This window comes from Prinia subflava, chromosome 1 (genome assembly GCF_021018805.1).
Source record: "Prinia subflava isolate CZ2003 ecotype Zambia chromosome 1, Cam_Psub_1.2, whole genome shotgun sequence".
NCBI lineage: Eukaryota > Metazoa > Chordata > Aves > Passeriformes > Cisticolidae > Prinia > Prinia subflava.
The window spans coordinates 117,637,271-117,655,334 of NC_086247.1; the positions used below are offsets into that span (position 1 = coordinate 117,637,271).

General features: G+C 37.4%; 1 protein-coding gene across 6 annotated transcripts in view; it reads left to right on the top strand.

Annotated features, from left to right (window-relative positions):
* SATB1 (SATB homeobox 1) overlaps window positions 1-18,064 on the top strand; it is a 91,313-nt gene that overhangs the window by 35,851 nt on the left and 37,398 nt on the right. For all 6 annotated transcript variants that reach the window (XM_063409240.1, XM_063409232.1, XM_063409224.1 and 3 more), the window contains 2 exons: window positions 9,363-9,474; window positions 11,799-12,253. In XM_063409240.1, coding sequence (XP_063265310.1) covers window positions 9,363-9,474; window positions 11,799-12,253 — 567 coding nt within the window. The remainder of the gene's footprint in view (window positions 1-9,362; window positions 9,475-11,798; window positions 12,254-18,064) is intronic.

Consider the following 18,064-nt stretch of genomic DNA (forward strand, 5'->3'; position numbering starts at 1 on the left):
AAAGGATGAAATGTTCTCCTCATATACACCTGTCTCATTTATTTTTAATTTGTTTTTTAAGTAAGATTTCCTACACTCAGAACTGCAGTTCTTCTATAAGCTTGCACCAGAAGAAGGGCAAGTGTGCCTGGCTATGCCTCTGTTCCAAGGGATTTGATAATTTACAGTAAAATGTCAGGGAGAAGGATAGGTTTTGTGATGATGGAAAACTGAGACACATGAAAAGGACATTGGTATCAATGGCCTTTCTAGATCCAGAGAGTAGAACTCAGCTCCATAAGTTTACCTAGGGTGTTTGTATTTGAATCAGTATATTGGGAGTTTCTTAGAATTTTGATGTGTATTTATATATTTATGTGTGTATATATATATCAGTCACAATAAAATTCCACCAAGATATATGTGCCAGCTTGCACATCCCCAAGCTCCTAAAGGTGTGTTCCTTACTCTGTACTTCTTGTAAGGAGGATCTTTGTTTGCTAAGTATAATTCAGCTGTTTTTTTAAATTTATATATTTTAATGCAATGACTACTCTAGAAAAATTTAGTAAATAGAACACTAAAGTGCACATACATATTCCTCACGGAAAGCTAGCTGGAACATTTCTCTTTTGAGATACCTTCATCAAATGTTGGATCTTTTTATGAATTCTTCAGAGCATTTATACTTTTCAGAAACTCTTACAAGTGCAAGATAGCAACACAGGCAAAACTAGTACTTTGGCTAACACAGCTGCTTACAATGTCACCTTTATGATTTTACATAGAAAAAGTTAAGAATCCATGGCGAGTTTCATACTATAAATTGTCTCCTGACAAATTTTTGTGTTTTTTCTCAGTACAGAAAGAAGTGTGTTCATGTGCTTTTAGCAGCACATCCCTCTTAGAATTTGGGTCTATATGATTAAGAGTAATCCGATGTACATGTCATTCATAAAAAGGCATGTGACCTGAAACAGTAAAACTGAGACTTAACCATTTAAACAAAGGATAGATAAGGGATGTTACACTTGGCACTAGAGGGGTATTTAAGCAAGCAATCGGAGGCATGAGAAATGCACTCACTAGGAGCAGAAATCAATAAAGTTCAAAAAGCTAGTCATACATTTAAAAAAAGAAAGACAAAAAGTACATAAAAGGTACATTTAGAGGTTACAGAAAGAGATTACAATGGATGTGGTGAAAGATCCAGCACAAGAAGTCTTCAGATAAATACTTGATGATTTCTCTAGCTCAGCCACTGGTAACTTGGCTGAACTCAGAATTTGCTAGATGAAGTTCTAGGGTCTCATTTTATGTAGGTTCCAGTATGAATGCTCAAAATGGCCGCTTTTGACTTTAAAAATCTGTAAAAACTTACATAGAAAATGGAAAAGAGATCAAAGGAGAGGCTTATCCTTAACACCAAAAGAAATTCAGCAAGACAACTGTTAGTGCTACTGAGTCTGATGACTTCTTGTCTGGACATTGTGCCTTAGGGCTCAACTTCATGCCAGACATCTGATGCTTTGCTTAGCAGAACAGTGGAATCCGAGAAGAGACTTGCTGAAAATCATGTCCTATTTCCCAGCAAGGAAATCTCCCTTAACGTGGTGGGTAATATTAAGCAAAAACTGAAATGAAAACAAACATTGTGGCTGGGTGAAGATAGAGCGATTATCAACATCTCTATCAGGAGAATGTATATATGCAGTCCTGTGGAAAATTCTACCATACACAAAGCTGACTTTAATGCATCAATAGGTCTAAAATGTCTTGTATCACATAAAGCACTTGCATTAGGTTAGTATTTGAAAGCATGTTCATTAGGACAAGCATCCCAGATACGAAACAAGGCAGAAGCACTCTGACCTGGCTGGAACAGAGTGGTTGGAAAGAAAAGCAATTCACCAGAGAGGAATGCTGAGGGTGTCTCATATTTTCACCAGACCAGTCTGTGAGATCTCCAAGACTCCACCTACCTCTTTATTCCCATACAAGAAATGCTGGTTTGTATATTGGATTATTCAGATTGTCCTCTTGGTTTCTAGTTTCCCCTAGTCCTATTCATTGCATCCCAGGAAGAGGTGACTGCAGGTGCACAGGCTTTGTGTAGTGCATAGCCTAGTGTAGGAACAGTAGCCTTCTGGAGAGAGGCTGAGGCTGTCACTGCCCAGAAGTGGCTAGGAGGGAGTGATCATATCCTGGAGTACCTTAATTCTGGTTCTGTAGACTTAATCCAGCCCCTGTTGGAGCATGGCTTCTGAGTTTGTCTTCATACAGCAGAAATTCTGCCTGTACGCCCCAAGACAGTGATGGGCACCAGTGGGGAGAGCTCCTGAAAACACACATCTCCAGCTCAAGCTGAAAGAGAAGTTTAAAGCAATCTATTCATTTCATAACAGCTCTTTCAAATGGATTCCTGGCTGAAATGGATAGCACATTTCTTACCCATGGAACTCAAATTTCAGAGCTCTACTGGCAAAGGCACTTGCATAATCAAAACCTTAGGGTGTAATAACTCACCCCTCAATTTCATTTTCATTCTGTGAAGTAAACCAGGAATTAACTTATTAAATACTGGTTATTTTGCATTCCATATTTTATCCGAGTTGTTTTTAGGAAGGGTTTAGCCAGGGCTTTTACTAGCAAGTATCTGCCATTTACAAATCGTGTGCAGTAAAATTGGAATTCTTAAAAAGATTTGTGTTGGACATCTGACAACGAAGACAAAAATGCGTTATGTCTCCTTATCTTTTATAGGTTGAGGTTGTGACTTCATTTTCTTTCTTTTTTTTTTTTTTTTTTTTAGTCTAAGGCACTGTGCCATGAAGCTTGTAAAGGATTTATGAAGTTCTCCAAATTTGAATTAACATTTCCCACCTACCTATCTTTCTCTCTTTTAAGCTTTTAACCTTTGTAGATATAAGAGTAGTATCTTGGGAAGCAGCTTTTTATTTGAGCTTTATTTATATCTCATCAGTGGGAGATGCTTGGAAAACATTGGGAGAATGCTGCTCTGTCATGCAGCAACTGGGAATTTACATTACAGAATGGTAAAAATAGTGCAAGGATCAGTTCCTTCAGATGCTGAATCCTCATTTCTGATTTTCAAAATCTTCCCATGTGTGGGTATATTTCTATCCATATATAAATATATGTGTATATATGTATATATAATTTGGGTTCTTTTGGTTTTATATCTTCCCTCATTATACCAATGTAGCTCTATGTTTACATTAATACATACATTTATAATACTTAAAGACAACATAAGACAGAAAAGGAGGAGGAGATAATTTCAGTTTTTCAAGGATAGGAGAAAGGAGGAAAGGCATACTAATGTATTGGAAAAAAAGCTTGTGCCATCACTGTAAATCTGCCTTTTATTCAGTTTTAACTTATATGACCAGCATTTGCCATGCAGATCCTTATTCTCCTGACCCTGGCAACAGTATGGAGGTCAGATAGCCATCCAAGTGCAGTGCCAAAGGCACAAACAAAAGTTTTTTTCTTCTCTGTCCATCTGTGGGCTTTTCCCTGATCCTACATGTTTATAGGGCATATGACAAACAAATTCCATTGTATTATTTGCTATCGTTCAAGCTAATGGACCAAGGAATTTAACATAATTTTTCGTACGTAGTTAAACTGTCAGTGTCAGGACGACTTGCCCAAAAAACAACTAGTGGCTGGATATATTTTGTCTACTTTTATTCAGACTGGCAGATGATATTTCTCTGCCATACCAGAACACTAGGAACGACATTTTGCCTTGGTTGGGTTTTTGCAGTATGTGGGCTGGCATAGGCTCAGGCAAGCTAAAATCTTTTGATTTGGGGATAATCTTGTGTTATCTGGTTGGGGCTTGACTGTTCCCCTCTCATTTGAAAATTGTTAACATGGAGCCTCCTGAGAAATAAGCAGTCATAAGAGTTCGGCTTCTGCTAGAGCTGAAGCTTGCTATTTCCACACAAACAAAAGCCACTGATAGTGGCTAGAGTAGGGGAAACAAAGTTCCTCTGTCCTTTATGAAAAGATCCCCCCCTCCATCTGCCCCCAAATCTTTAAGTTCTGTTCTGCAACTTTATCACTTATTCAAACTAGGTCTAGGGATAAAGGCTCATAGCTTTTCTCGTTTAGTTTTTTTTAAAAGCCATGTTAAGTTTGCAGCATTGGAACATGCTTCCCTGCTGGTGTCTAGGGATGTAAAGCAGAGGATTTATGGGAGACAAAATAGAATAAAGCCTTGAAAGTTTGGCTTTAAAAAATGGAGCCAGTGGTTTGACAGATTGTTCAGTAAATGTTCATTTTATTGAGAATTATAAAAAAGGTGCTTAACGCCTCTGTACCATTAATATAATACATTAAAAGGGCACTGTCAAGATTAGTGTTTCAGCTCTGAAAATTGACTGTAGGGTTTATGGGCAGCACTGTTCATACTCTGCTTGTAAGATGAGGTATCTTCTACTTATCACTTCACAAAACCATTATGTTGTTACAAGGCTTTATACTGAAAAACTTGATAATAGTAAAATGTAAATAAAATCTCATTTGAAAAGTGAGAGGGTAGTTGCTGCTTGTCTTATAGCCAGATTTAGCAGATGCGGGTTTGAATGTAAAACAGTTGTGAAAATAGCCTGTGTCAAACTAGTGCAAAATTAAACTTGTGGGGTGTTCTGTTTTCAGTGTCTGTCATTGTTGAAGTACTCCATTTCAAAAGCATGCATTCCTTTCTACAGAAAAAAATTCAGATTCCTTAGTTGAAATTAATTAGCATTCAGAAACCAGATAGCATGTTTTTGGGTATTCATGAGATCTCTGTTTGAAAAAATGTTTTTAACTTGTAGAAATGTGTTGCAACACACAGATGGGAAGAAAAGAAAAAAAAATCTCTTTAGCAAGCACTGTGTGTAAAAGGAATATTACATTTTGCACGCTCCTGATTACCCTGTGTAAACAGTTTTTGACATCTGTCTTTATAGTTTTCGAGGAGAGGAAGACTTTGTTAAAAGAACCATTTTTATACAGCAGTCACCATTTCAGTCTTGCTTTACCTGTATTATGAAAGCAGATGGTCTGCATGTCTTTTGAATATTTATAACTATCAAAAACAATCTCTTGCTATTCACCCTTAGGCTTATGAGATGTCAGGACTGTTCTGGTTGAAAAAAAATCATCTTGGGTGTTTACAGAAAGGGGATTACATTAAGCTGAAATGACTATACATTTTCCAGTTTAATATTTGTCCATCAGCTGTTTAATCGTATTTAGATAATTGTGTAAATAAGTTGTTGTAGCCCTTGCCCCTTCCACTGAGCAGGCTTGAAGCTTTAAACACCAATGAATGAGTTGTGAAAAAGCTCAGGGTTTTTTTTTCTCTAGTTAAACAACCTGGAAGGCCTAAATAAGTTTTGGTTACAGTGCTTCTTTTGAGAAAAATGTTTAATTTGCAAAGGAATCCCTGATATCTAATTCAGCTGAGTTGTTCTAGGAAGCTGTTGTGTCTGTTACTCTCTGCTAAGTCTGTTAGCATGTATTTGCTCTGTGTAAATACTGCAGCCCAAGTACCCCTTCATGAGGCATGAAAACAACCTTATTCTGCCCATATAAAAATAATTTTAAGGTTATTTAGGGAAAGTTTTGGGACTGTGGGGGTTAAAAGCTTTTTTGACTGGAAGCTGAGCAATCACTGATAACAGATTTTGCTGTGGTTGGTTGATTTGGCAGAAAAGCATGAACAGTTTTGGTTTAGATGATTGAATTAACCTGATTAACATTGTTTTTGTTGTTTTGCAAAAAGGACAACAGTATACTTTTAGCGATGATCGAGCAACACTTCACCTGGTTGAAGAGCAGTGTTAGAGGCAATGACTCAGAAATGCCTCCCTTGAAGCACCTGCAGCAGTGGCTGCAGCAACGAGCCGGCATGAAAGGCTCGGGTCCTTCCCGTATCTTGCAGGATGCACCTTGCATTAGATTCTGGCACAAAACAAAAGGTGTCTGATGCTACCATTTTATTGGGTTTTGTTTGATGGGCATATGAAACGATTCCTGCTTGAGATTTATGATATTTCCCCAGGGAGTTCCCCAACTTCTTTGAGAAAAAGATGGTGTCTGGTATTTAATCTCTGGTATTTAATCTTCCAGAGAAAATGGGATTTAGTTCAATCTATGCTGGGTGAACCTCAGCTGAACCTCAGAACAAATTCTACCCCTACCTTCACACAGTTGTTGGATGCCTAATTATAATTAACTTATTTGGCTAAAAAAAGAGCACTTGGGCTGCAGCAGATGGTATCATTCCAGAATAGTGGGATTTCTGTGAAGGTGGCACCATTTCAGATGAGATCTCCCGATTCTCCGAACATGACTGCAAGTGATGTGGTTGGGGGGAGGGAAATATGGAAGAGGGGAAAGAGGGAAATTTGAGATCTTGAAGGCTTACGTTCATGGATAAACTACAAGTTAAGATTGCATATCTGTGACCAGTTTTTGCATTCTTTCAATTTTCTTTGCAACATGTGAAAAAGAAATCTGATTATGAGTGATGCATGTGCTGCATTTGAATATTTGTATGATATATTTATATTCGTCATCCTTGTATGTGGAAGGCATCTGCCTCTGTGCCTCACAGATAAGGAGGATATGTGCAGTAGTACCAGGATATGATATGCTTCAAATACAATAATTTTAATTATTGATAATTCAAGATATGGAGAACTTCTCAGGTAATATGAAGAGCATCAATATGCCTTCAGTCTAGATAGAATCTCTGAAGACCACTAACTCATGGGGTTAATCTTAAGTTTTAGGCCATAAGCATACCAGACATTTATATATGTAGATTGGCATTAAAATGTACAGGAATTCTATAGCAGTAGGAAATTTCTACAGCCAGGTGCATCTCTCTGCACTGATGTGACTGCACATTTGATGACAATAAATAAAGCATAGAAACAATGAAATGCAGTGTTGTCAAGATATTTTCTGAGTTAACAAGGTAATAATATTTTATCTGGCTTGTAAAATTTTGCCTTCAGTGAATTAGTAAATAAATCATTGATTCCTCCTGATGAGGATTCTTAGTGTAGGTAATATCACTTGAATGTTTGCATGAAGTGTTCTCAAAGAAAATGCAGGATAATTTTCATTTTTAAATGTGTTTATAATGTCTGTCTTCTTTCTTTTTTTTTTTTTAATCTACTTTGAAGAGCAGGAGTTACATCACAGTGTTAGCCATCAAAGCTTGAAATTCACGTTGTGTCAGAGAAGCTAAAATTCCCAGTACTGTTTCTCTAACAGACCAGTCCCCTGTTTGGTTGTAAAGTAACGGCATTAAATTTATTCCTGAAGAAGCAGGGGATATGTTGCAAACTGCCATGTCATTTGTGTATTGTTTTTGTAAAATGACATGGAAGGGAGCACTAGGAAATCTTAGACAAACGTCTTCAATAATAGGTAATTTACAAAAATTAATATACGTGTTTTCATACTTAAAGTTAGTTGGGCAGAAGAACACATCTGAAAGGCGCAAATTAAAATAAGAGAAACCCACCTTGAAGTCTAAATGACATCTGCAAAATACACGTGAGCTGGTGTGGGATGATGGCCGCTGACAGGTGCAGTTCCCCGTTTTCCATGTACAGATCTGCAGTTTCTGCAAGTAGTCTGTACAGTCATATAATTTCCCAGTTCAGATCCACAGGGCTTTTAAAATCCTGCGTTACGTATCATGTGCCCATGTTTAAGATGGTTTAACTTATAAAAGAGTGTAAAAGATAATTTTGTACATATTAGACATTAGGCATACTGCTGTTGTACTGGAAGTTGAAATTGGGTTCGGCTGAGCTGGGTTCTGGTCATTCAGGCTAGGCTTGTGGTACTCTACTAAAATTTCACTCTCCTTTTATTCCATTGACAAAAGACTTGTAGCTAGTTTCAGAAATGCCAGATTAGTATCAAGAAATGGCAAGAATTTTGGTGATTTGGAGAAACATTAAAATACCTGCCTGGTGAGTAGGGGGTATCCACATTTGGCATAAATAATGCTGCCTGACTCTAGAAGTTCTGAACCTCCACAAACAGCTTGCTGCTGAGTAATACCTTAGAAAATGGTTATAATGAACTTCACTAAGATCGATAATGAAGGTTCTTTTAGTCAGAAACTGAACTAGCCTTTTAAAAGAAAACTTACAGTAACATTTATTGCATTTTTACTCGAGATTCTTCCTTCCAGTGTCTGTCGTAGTTGGTGTAACAAAGGGTTGGTGCTCTAAATTATTTTTAAGACAGCAAAAATATATCTAAATATTACATGCTGAATGGTGAAGAAATGTAATAATCAAGGCTTTGTCTTCTTGACTGTCATTGCTGTTTTGATACACTGGACAATTCTTGTAGTTAAGCTAAGAGTAACTGTTTTCCCCATAGAAATTTAAAGGGTGGCAAAGTTCACTCTGTTGAAATTATATTTGCTAATTTTGTTGTCCATACATCATATACTGAGTATAATTTTCAAGTTGGAACATTATCTCATTTTGCAAGGCTTAGTCTTAATTGATTTGTAAAAGAATGTACTGGAACTGAGTTTTATGCATTGTAAATTCTACTATTTTAAAATTGGTCAAAACTGAGCAGAAGGTAAATTTCTCACTGTAGCTATCTGATATCTCGAGAACCTTAGAGAAAAAAATCATCTTGATCTTCCTGTGGTCTATTTTACAGCTAATATTCAGTTACAGAATTAGACATGACAATAAGCTTTTCATAAGCCTGTTTTTGCAAATCACTTAAAATACTCTGTTGAGGAAAAACAAGGCTGAGTTCATATTGGGTTATTAGATACATATTTTATTCTGCTATAAACCTATATTTTATCCTATTCATAGGTCATTCAGCTTTCAGATAAAGTTTTCTCCTATGATTTTCTGGGGTCTAATCTGTGATAAATGGCACAGAGGAACTGGATATGGGTAACTTGGGTCACTGCTTGCATTTGTAAAGGCAGTGTAGGAGTTGTATGCCTGTGTGGGTATGTGAAGGGTCAATCAAATCTAAAAGCAGAAATGGGATGAACAAAATTCACTTTCAAGATTAGCATCTTTTGTCCAGAGCCCATCCCATTGCATGATGTTTCTTGGTCGATAACTTTGTTCTTCTCTTAGTACATCTGCTATTTTTGCTCCCATTTACAATATACCTTGGTTTGTTTTCATGCTCAATTAATGAGTTTTTTAAAAGGCTTTGGATGATAGGATTTAAAATGCAATATGGGTCTCAAACTTTAAAAATATAATGGTTCTACAATTGAAATAATTTGTGCTTTGACTTGTACTGCTCTGTATTACAGATTTTTTTTTTCTTCTCCCCTTTTCACACAGAGTATGATTTCTTCCATTGTGAACAGCACTTACTATGCAAATGTCTCAGCAGCAAAATGTCAGGAATTTGGAAGGTGGTATAAACATTTCAAGAAGGCAAAAGATATGATGGGTAAGCAAAAAAAAAAAAATTGCCTTGATGGTGGTTACATACCATTATGTGTCACATTGAGGTCTGTCACAGTCATATAAGAAGCCAGTTCCCTTCACTATAAGTTTAGGATGCTTTTGATGAGTAGATGTAGAAAGTACATATATAGTGAAAGAATTCATTTAAATAAATATTTGCTATTGAAACAGCCAAGCTGACTTGGGTTGCCAGAGATGTAAAGCTGTCATTCTGTAAATCTAGAGATCTTCTACCACCCAGAATAATTGTTTAGAAAACCTGTTCCTGGAACTGTGACGAACTGATTTTTTAATATGTGTATTTTTTTCTTGCTCTGGCTAATGTATATTTAAAGAAACAGGCTTCTACAGCTATCACTACCTTCCAGCAAGAATGCTGTAATTTTATGAATTCATATCTTTCTCTAACCTTGGGACCCTAATTTCTATTAATTTTAACAGATAGTTGTGACAATTGTTTGTTGTGGTAGGCACAAGTAAATTATTAGAGAAAAAAATCTATTAATTCTGTGATGCCTTTTATCTTTCTTAAACCTGTTCACATTTTGAACATCTTATGCCAGAAAACTTCTACGAAGATTTCAATAGAATGGAGAAATAGGACCTCAATTTGGATTGAATTTTGAGCTTGACTTAGCTTTCACTATTTGAAGCAAAATCATTCATCTACCAAAACGGGTTCCTAGCCTTTTATAGCTTAAGGCTGTAATGAAGACAATGCATCACTTTTGTGATAATTGCTTGAATTACTGTTCCGAATGAATGGCCCACTTGGGTTGATCTCTACTTCCCCAGAGCGAAAAAAGGCAGCTTCTTTCCTTAATCTTCTTTGTACCTTCTGTGCAACATAGAACCATTCTTCTGAGACCACCAACCATCACTTGGTTTCAGGTGGTTCATGTGTGAGGCAGCAGAGTGGCCATATGGGGAGAGTGACCTTTCCACAGCAGCCTCTCCCACATCCTTTGCAGCAGTGTTCCTGAATGGGGCAACCTCTGCAAAATTTTACTTGTACAGTCTGCCAAGACAGGTTCATATTGCATTCACTTTGAGTCAGCGAAGGCAGCGAATAGAAAATGTGTGTTTGTGTATGCTTGTGTAAACTAATGCTGGCAGAAGAGGCAGCATTGCCCTCAAAGCCACCTGTATGAGGAGTAGCAGGGCCTCTGCTTGGGTACTGATCCAGGCTATGGACACCAGAACTCTCTGCAGAACACATGGCTTTTTCTTTATCAGATTTCTGCCTGTGATAAGACAGGGGAGGAAGATGGGGATGCAGGTGGGAATCCAAGTGTCGATTTCTTCATCCCACTCTGATCCTTGTGGGGAAAAGGGTGCTCTTGCACTGATGGCTGTTGGTGAAGATCATAATTACTGTGACAAGCTCAGACATTGCCTTAAAAAAAAAAAAAAAAAAAAAAAAGCCCCTACTAGTATAAGAAAAAAAATTGCTACAACACTTCTGTGAAAATACCGGACTTATGGTTTTTAAATAAAATTTATTTTCTTAAAGCTATTTCCAGACCAGAGCTGCTAAAACTCTGTAAAAAAGGTTACAAATGCTGAAAAAAGGAGACTGCTTTATATCAACCTAGAGTTATTTTATATTGTTTAATCATGCACAAGAAGGCAAATGGAAGAACTCTTGTAGTTTAAAAAACTGTGCTCTTATTTAAAAAGGTGGGTGTGTCAAAGGCAGATGAGATATATAAGAATATTTTTCTTAATATAACAAAAAAAAATCAACCATGTTGCAAGTCACTGAAAAAAACCATGCATACATGGTTGCAAGATAAAGCAGCCCATCTGTGTAATTTACATAAATTATACTAGTTCCTAGCAGTCCCATACAATTGATGTACCATCTAGAAATTAGCAGAGCATGAGGAGGTCTGCACCTCACCCTGCTTGTTACAGATTTCCAGTGGCTGGGAGCTGCAGATGTCATGGCAGGGACCTCATGGGAGGAGCAAAACCAGTCACCAGGGGCTTCTCTCTCTCTGGCTGGGACATGTTTTCCCACAATAGCCCTCCTTGCCCTTTGCACAGATGCACTTGCTGTTTCACCTGCATCATCTGCAGCAGAGAGTGGGTTTTTGTCTCTTGTCTTTACCTCATCTCTAGTTGGTTACTGCTTTGTCTGAAGTCCCTGTGTCTGTCACTGTGGGATGCAGCAACCCACCCATCGTTGGGTTGCATTGCACCATTTTACATTTGTTTATTTTTATTAGCATGTCTTATGAGGGCAGTCAAGTTTGTGATTTTCAGTCTGATGTTGGCCTTTTCAATGTTTCTTTCCTGCTGTAGTTGAGATGGATAGCCTTTCTGAACTATCCCAGCAAGGTGCCAACCATGTCAACTTCGGTCAGCAGCCAGTCCCAGGGAACACAGCCGAACAGCCTCCATCTCCTGTTCAGCTTTCTCATGGTAGTCAACCATCAGTTCGGACCCCGCTTCCAAACCTGCACCCTGGACTTGTATCTACTCCCATTAGCCCTCAGCTGGTAAATCAGCAGCTGGTAATGGCCCAGTTGCTGAACCAGCAGTATGCAGTGAACAGACTTCTAGCCCAGCAGTCCTTAAACCAACAGTACTTGAACCACCCTCCTCCTGTCAGTAGATCCATGAACAAACCGTTGGAGCAGCAGGTCTCAACGAACACAGAGGTGTCTTCCGAAATCTACCAGTGGGTCCGTGATGAATTGAAACGAGCAGGAATCTCACAGGCAGTATTTGCACGTGTGGCTTTTAACCGAACTCAGGTCAGTCGTCTTTTTTCTTACTGTTTTTTAGTCTAAGAGTCCCTTCTTTCTATCTCTAATTAGTAATTGCCATCTTCTAAGTCTGTCTTCTCATTTCTATCTTGTCACTTAGCTCCTCTGAAGGAACCATGCTTCCTTGCAGGATCACTGTATCAATTGTATCACATTGATACAGTACTGAAATCCTCAGGGATTGGTCTGTGGAAATACCTGCCGTTCTTACAGAAAGCGTGGTTCCTCTCCAGTTGTGATGGTTTATGAACTGGATTTCCCAGTACAGGAAATGAACAGCTCTATGTAGAACCATTCACAAAGTCACCCAACAGATGGCCTTTTATGTTGTAGAGTTGTGACCACCCACTCTGACCACTAACACACACTGAACAACCTGTCTTCTTTCACATGTGTGATGGAGATGGTTTTTTATCCATACTTGCATTTATTTTTATTGTTTTCCGATGAAAGTCCTAATAACATCTATTCAGACTTCTGAAAAATTAAAAATTAAAAGCTTTGTCTCTAGATCATCTACTGTCTTCATGTATTTTTGTAGTTTGTTGCAAAAACTAGTGGTTGCTGAGCTTGCCGGTGTCCACGTCAGAACATATACTTCAGCTCTTCAATGCAGAAAAAGCCAGCCCTAGCAAAGCTGATAAGTAACACTAAAATGTGTTATTTTTTACACCTGTTTTAGAAGCTAACCCTGTTATAATTTATTCTGCTCTATGAATTTAACTTAATGCCATGTTGCATGGAATTTAATCAAGTAGAAATTATGGAAGAAATGTCAGTATATTGAATGCAAATAAGATCTCCAAATTTTAGAAGCATGTTATAAAATAAAATATTTTTAATAGGACTTTGTAAAATGGGAAATACTTAAAAAAGACATAGGTAGATTTGCTTTGGGTTCCACATTTTTAAATGAAAACACACACTTAGGGAACAATTTTCCCATTGTAGATTATAGTATAACAAAAAAGATCATAATTTGAGCTTCTCTTGAAACATTTTCGTTTCTCCCTGCGTAGCTTAGAGAATAAAAATTCTATTTCAAATGCTCTGGTAGCAGGTTTGAATCAGCATGTCATTTGTAATTGTTCTGAATTACTATTGCCTTACAATATTTTACATCCTCCTTTAGCTAAAAGAAAATAGAGTCATTGTGTGAATTCTCCGTAGGGCACTGTGTGTGTGTGTGTCTTTCCTCTTTACAGCAGAGGAGGTTTTCAGTATCTGGACCCTTCCTACCAGATTTCATGAGTTACATGAACTCATGTAGGGATTATTTACATTAAGTCCAGGCAGTGTCAGTTGTTATATTTACAAATAAGTGAGTCTTATTTAATACAGTGTTTAAAAATTTAATTATTAATACTCTAAAGTATTAAAGCAATAATAGTAGCTTCATGTTACAGTGATTTGCAGCTGCCATCTTACCTGGACGAAAAGCCAAGTAATTCAGAAAATAAAGTTTATTTTTTATTTACTTCTTTCTCAGGTTTGCCTGAAAGCACATTGTTTTATCTAAACTTTCTCTCCTCTGAAGTGGTCAGTTTCTGTCAGCTAGTTTTGCATATAGCTTTTGACATGTCCTTTGTGCATAAGTACTATTTGTTACCTGAAATACAAAGCTGATTGATTCTGACTGGACATTGAATTTATATGACAGAGTAGGAGAAAATGCTCTTTTGATGTGATGAATGAAACTGTAGAACAAGATTTCTAGTGCAAATACTCACTCTTTAATACTAGTATTATTACACTAAATAAATATTAAAATATGTATTGCTATGTATTTTTCTTACTACAAATGTTATTAAATATTTGTTTAAAGTTCAATTCTTCCCCAGACTTTATGGTTAACCAGTTTTGTAAAATGTATTGAGAGTGACCCAGAACTGGGAGGAAACCCCAAAATGGACATTGAAAACATTTCCCGTAAAGAGATATGAAATACACCTATATATTTTGGCAATTTTCAATCAAATCTATTTTTAAAAAAACAGAGAGTAGTATCTCTACATCCTACAAATTGTTTTTGCTAATCAAGTTTGTATTTGCAGTTAGCTAGGTAAGATTTTGCAGTATTTGTTGCTTTGTGGTAAAACATAAGGAGCAAAAAGGAAAAATACTAGGAGCCTAGAGAGCATCAGCCTCAGTTTTGCCAAGAAATATCTCAGCATACTTTTCATATGAAGAAATGCCCCACTGAAATACAGAGGAATTTGTTGTCGGCTGCATTTCACCTTTGCAAACCTGGAAATTGTTCATTTTACCCACAGTGACAGCTAATGTGCGAGGGTAGACACAGGTACCAGCAATTCTTACATGAAAACATTTAAAATTTGTTCTGCTTGCTGCATTTCTGAATTCTTCACAAATTATTCAAGGATACATCACACTGAGCTAAAAATAGGATAGTACTTTTATAACTGATGCTGTTGAGGAGTTATTTTCTAATAGTACTGTAATAGCCCGAGTTGTTTTTTTGTTTGTTTGGTTTGGTTATTTTTGCTAGAAAAGTGAAAATGCTTGTTTAAATTCATGTTCTGTTTTCTGAGATAAAAAGCTAACTCAGGCTTACCACTGACATTTTTGAAACTGTCATAAGCATATTTGAGCCGTGTCCAGGGACCATATCATACCATCAGTTTCTAAAGGCATAAGAACTCGCTGAAATTGGTTAGGAGTTCTGTGCAAGAAAACCCTGGTGTCAAGATACAGTCTCAGATGAGGGGAGAGATTTGCTTTCAGTGTAAAAAGTTAAGGAAGGAAGCGGTCTATAAACTAAGAATGATTCAGCTTAATGTTTAGGCAATGAAATGGACTTCAAAATTGGCTGAAGATGCTCTTGTTTTTCAGACTTATCCTCTACAATATGAATACAGAATTTGGTGGTGGTTTTTAGGTGAGAAGTTTCTATCAATGTAGTGTGGTAATTCAACACTTGATCCTAATTTTCAAGATTTTTTAATTTAGCTGCAAAAATGTCAACTAAAAATATTTCTATCTTTCCACAATCCAAGGATTTGGCAAAAATACTTCTGAAAACTAGAGTGTCTTTTTTTACTAGTTATCTATAAAGCAGAAGAAACCCCCCTTAGCTATACCTTAGAAGTGTGTCCTTAAGAAAAAGAGAGTGTGACTTTAATGTGTTCTTGAATCATTTTCCCCCACCTTTAAGTTCCAAATGGGAATTTCAAAGCTGAATTCTTGGGAATGTGCCTTGTAAACTTTAATCAAGGTCCAGATACCTATAATTTGAATGAAACTTCACATCTATACAGGCACAATAGAATAGCTGTTGCAGAGAGAGAAGCAGTTTTAGTGGGAGGGATTTCTCTGTGGTCCTTCTAGGAAGTCTTCAGTAGGATCTGAAGTTTTGCTTGTCCTTCAGCGGTTGTGATTCCAACTCACTGGATCCAAATAAACAGGTCGAATCCTGTTAGCAACTCCTTTCAGTGCACCGTGGAAAACTGGAAAACTTTGTTAATACTTGTGCTGGCAGATCTGAGTTTCACCTCTAGCAAGGTGTCCAAAGATGACTACCAGTCTGCCACATTGCTAAATGGAGATGCTTATGTTTCAGTTGCCAGTTCATCAAATTAATACATATTTTGTTTTAGCTGATGTCAGTGCACTGTGCAGATACCTCCACTCTCTTGAAAGAGCAAGTTCAGTATTTTCTTGTGCTTTGCAGGCTAGCAAAAGTATTTGTGATCAGTTTGCTGCCCTGGGTAGCCCAAGCAGACATGGGGTGATAGTTGTGATGCATTGGAGTAGCCCCCCAAAGCGTGGTGCCACAGTCCCCCATCAGCAGAGAGGCTCCTCTGCCTGCTGTTTCAAATGTTTCAAATGTCCTCTACTCTGTTTTGTTCTTAGAGCTGAGTGCAGCACCAACATTTGTTGGGCTGAACTACCCTCAGTACCCTAAACAAATAAAAAAACTCCTCTCCCATTTCTGTTGTGTGCTTTTAAACATTCCGTGAGTCAGGAAGCGAAGGGCTTTGTTTCCCACAGCCAGTCTGACATTTGACTCAAAGGTGCAGCTTGGCCTGGTGCATGGCAGGGTGATGAGCCCGCACTGTGTGAGCAAGGAATTGTGTTAGTCATGGTTGTGGTTGGAACTGGAACTGAGGGCTGCCTGTCTCTGTTTGTGTACACTTTCAGCTGTAAGGTTTGCTGCAGGGACTCGAGTGCTGTTACACGGAGGTGACTTTGTGACTCTGTCTTAATGAAAGAAGGAAGAGTGCTTTTTGCTGCTTTTCCATGTCTGAATTTTGATACTGGTTTTTTTTCCCACAAGTGACAATGCTTGATCTGAAGGCTTTTGAATATTTCTCAGTGTTTCTCACTTTTCTCTCTCACTCCTACTTGAGCCCCATGCTTGTTTAAAATATTAGCTGCCAGGACATACTGCCTTTTGTTCATGTATAATGCCTTTTCTCATATGTGAAAAATTCTGTGCATTCAGGACTGTGCTCATGCTAATTCTGGGCAATTGCTATTTTGAAGGAGAATGCTTGGTTGCACTAAATGGCTCTGTGTAATTGTAAAACAAAATCTAAGTTTACACAAACCACCTTCTCAGGCACTACTTTTTTTTTTTTTTTTTTCCCCTTCCACTTTGTCTTTGGCACACTTTATTTTCCAGTAAAATGAAAAATGAAGATGGATTATTCAAAATTGATAACAGTAATGGACCATCATGTAATGTTTTATTGAATTTGAGTTCTGTAAATTATGTGGTAGAGAGAAATTTGCCTGCTTAAGTATAACAGAAATTGCCACTGTATTCATATAATTCTTCATAGTGTAATTTAAGAAAAAGTACACTATCCATATCACTATTGAGTAAAAGGTAAAAAGGTGCTATTACACTATCATGACAGCTCTCCTCTAGCTACTAAACGACATAGATAAATGTGTCTGCTTATAACTTACTTGGCTACAATCCAGGCTTGGGGGTAGAGTTTGGAAATAATTTTCCACCTGGACATGGGATAGGAGCACCCTGCAACCAAGAGGAATAGTGTTCAGGGATGTTCTGCATGTTTTGGGAAGGTTTGGGCAAACTGCAGGCTTCTTCTGGAAGCTTTGAAGTTCTATCACACTGATAAAAATCTATTTGAATCAGTGATTACGTTCAAGGAGAAGACAAACTGGGGGCCAGACAGTCAATGTTTTTGTTCATATTGGCAGACACTTCAATTTATCTCCATTTTTAAAGAATTTGTAATGAGCTTTTGAAAGCCTTGATAATATTTATTGAACATTTTTTTGCCATTAGTAATGAATTATACCTGTGATGACATGTAAAACTTTCTCTTTTTTTCCCCAATGGAACCTGGAAATATTTAAAAAAAAAAATTTCCAGTTCAAAAAGAATACAAGGGAGGAAGAGTGAGGAGGGCTTTGAGCCTAACAGTGTTTATAATGTCTTTGCAAAACAAGCTAGTTTTTATGCAACTTGAGGTACAATGTCAGGAGATCACACCAAGACTAGTATCCTGGAAAACCAGTTCAAGCCTGGTAAAATGAGCAGTAATCTTTGCACATCAGCACAGGCCAGAATGCAAGAGCTGGTATTTTCTTTCTAGGATTTTTCTTGTTGTACGTCTTGTCTAACAACACTTAGCTGAAGTTTTGTGCTCAAAAATTGCAGTAGTAGCAATGAAGTAATATATGAAGCAGGCAAACTGTGTTCTAAGACTGCCTGCACCTGGTACTACTTCATTTTCATGGTTTTTCCTCACATGTTTCGACCTTTGTTTAGAGCCTAGAAGCAAACTCCTTCTTGCCTTCTCT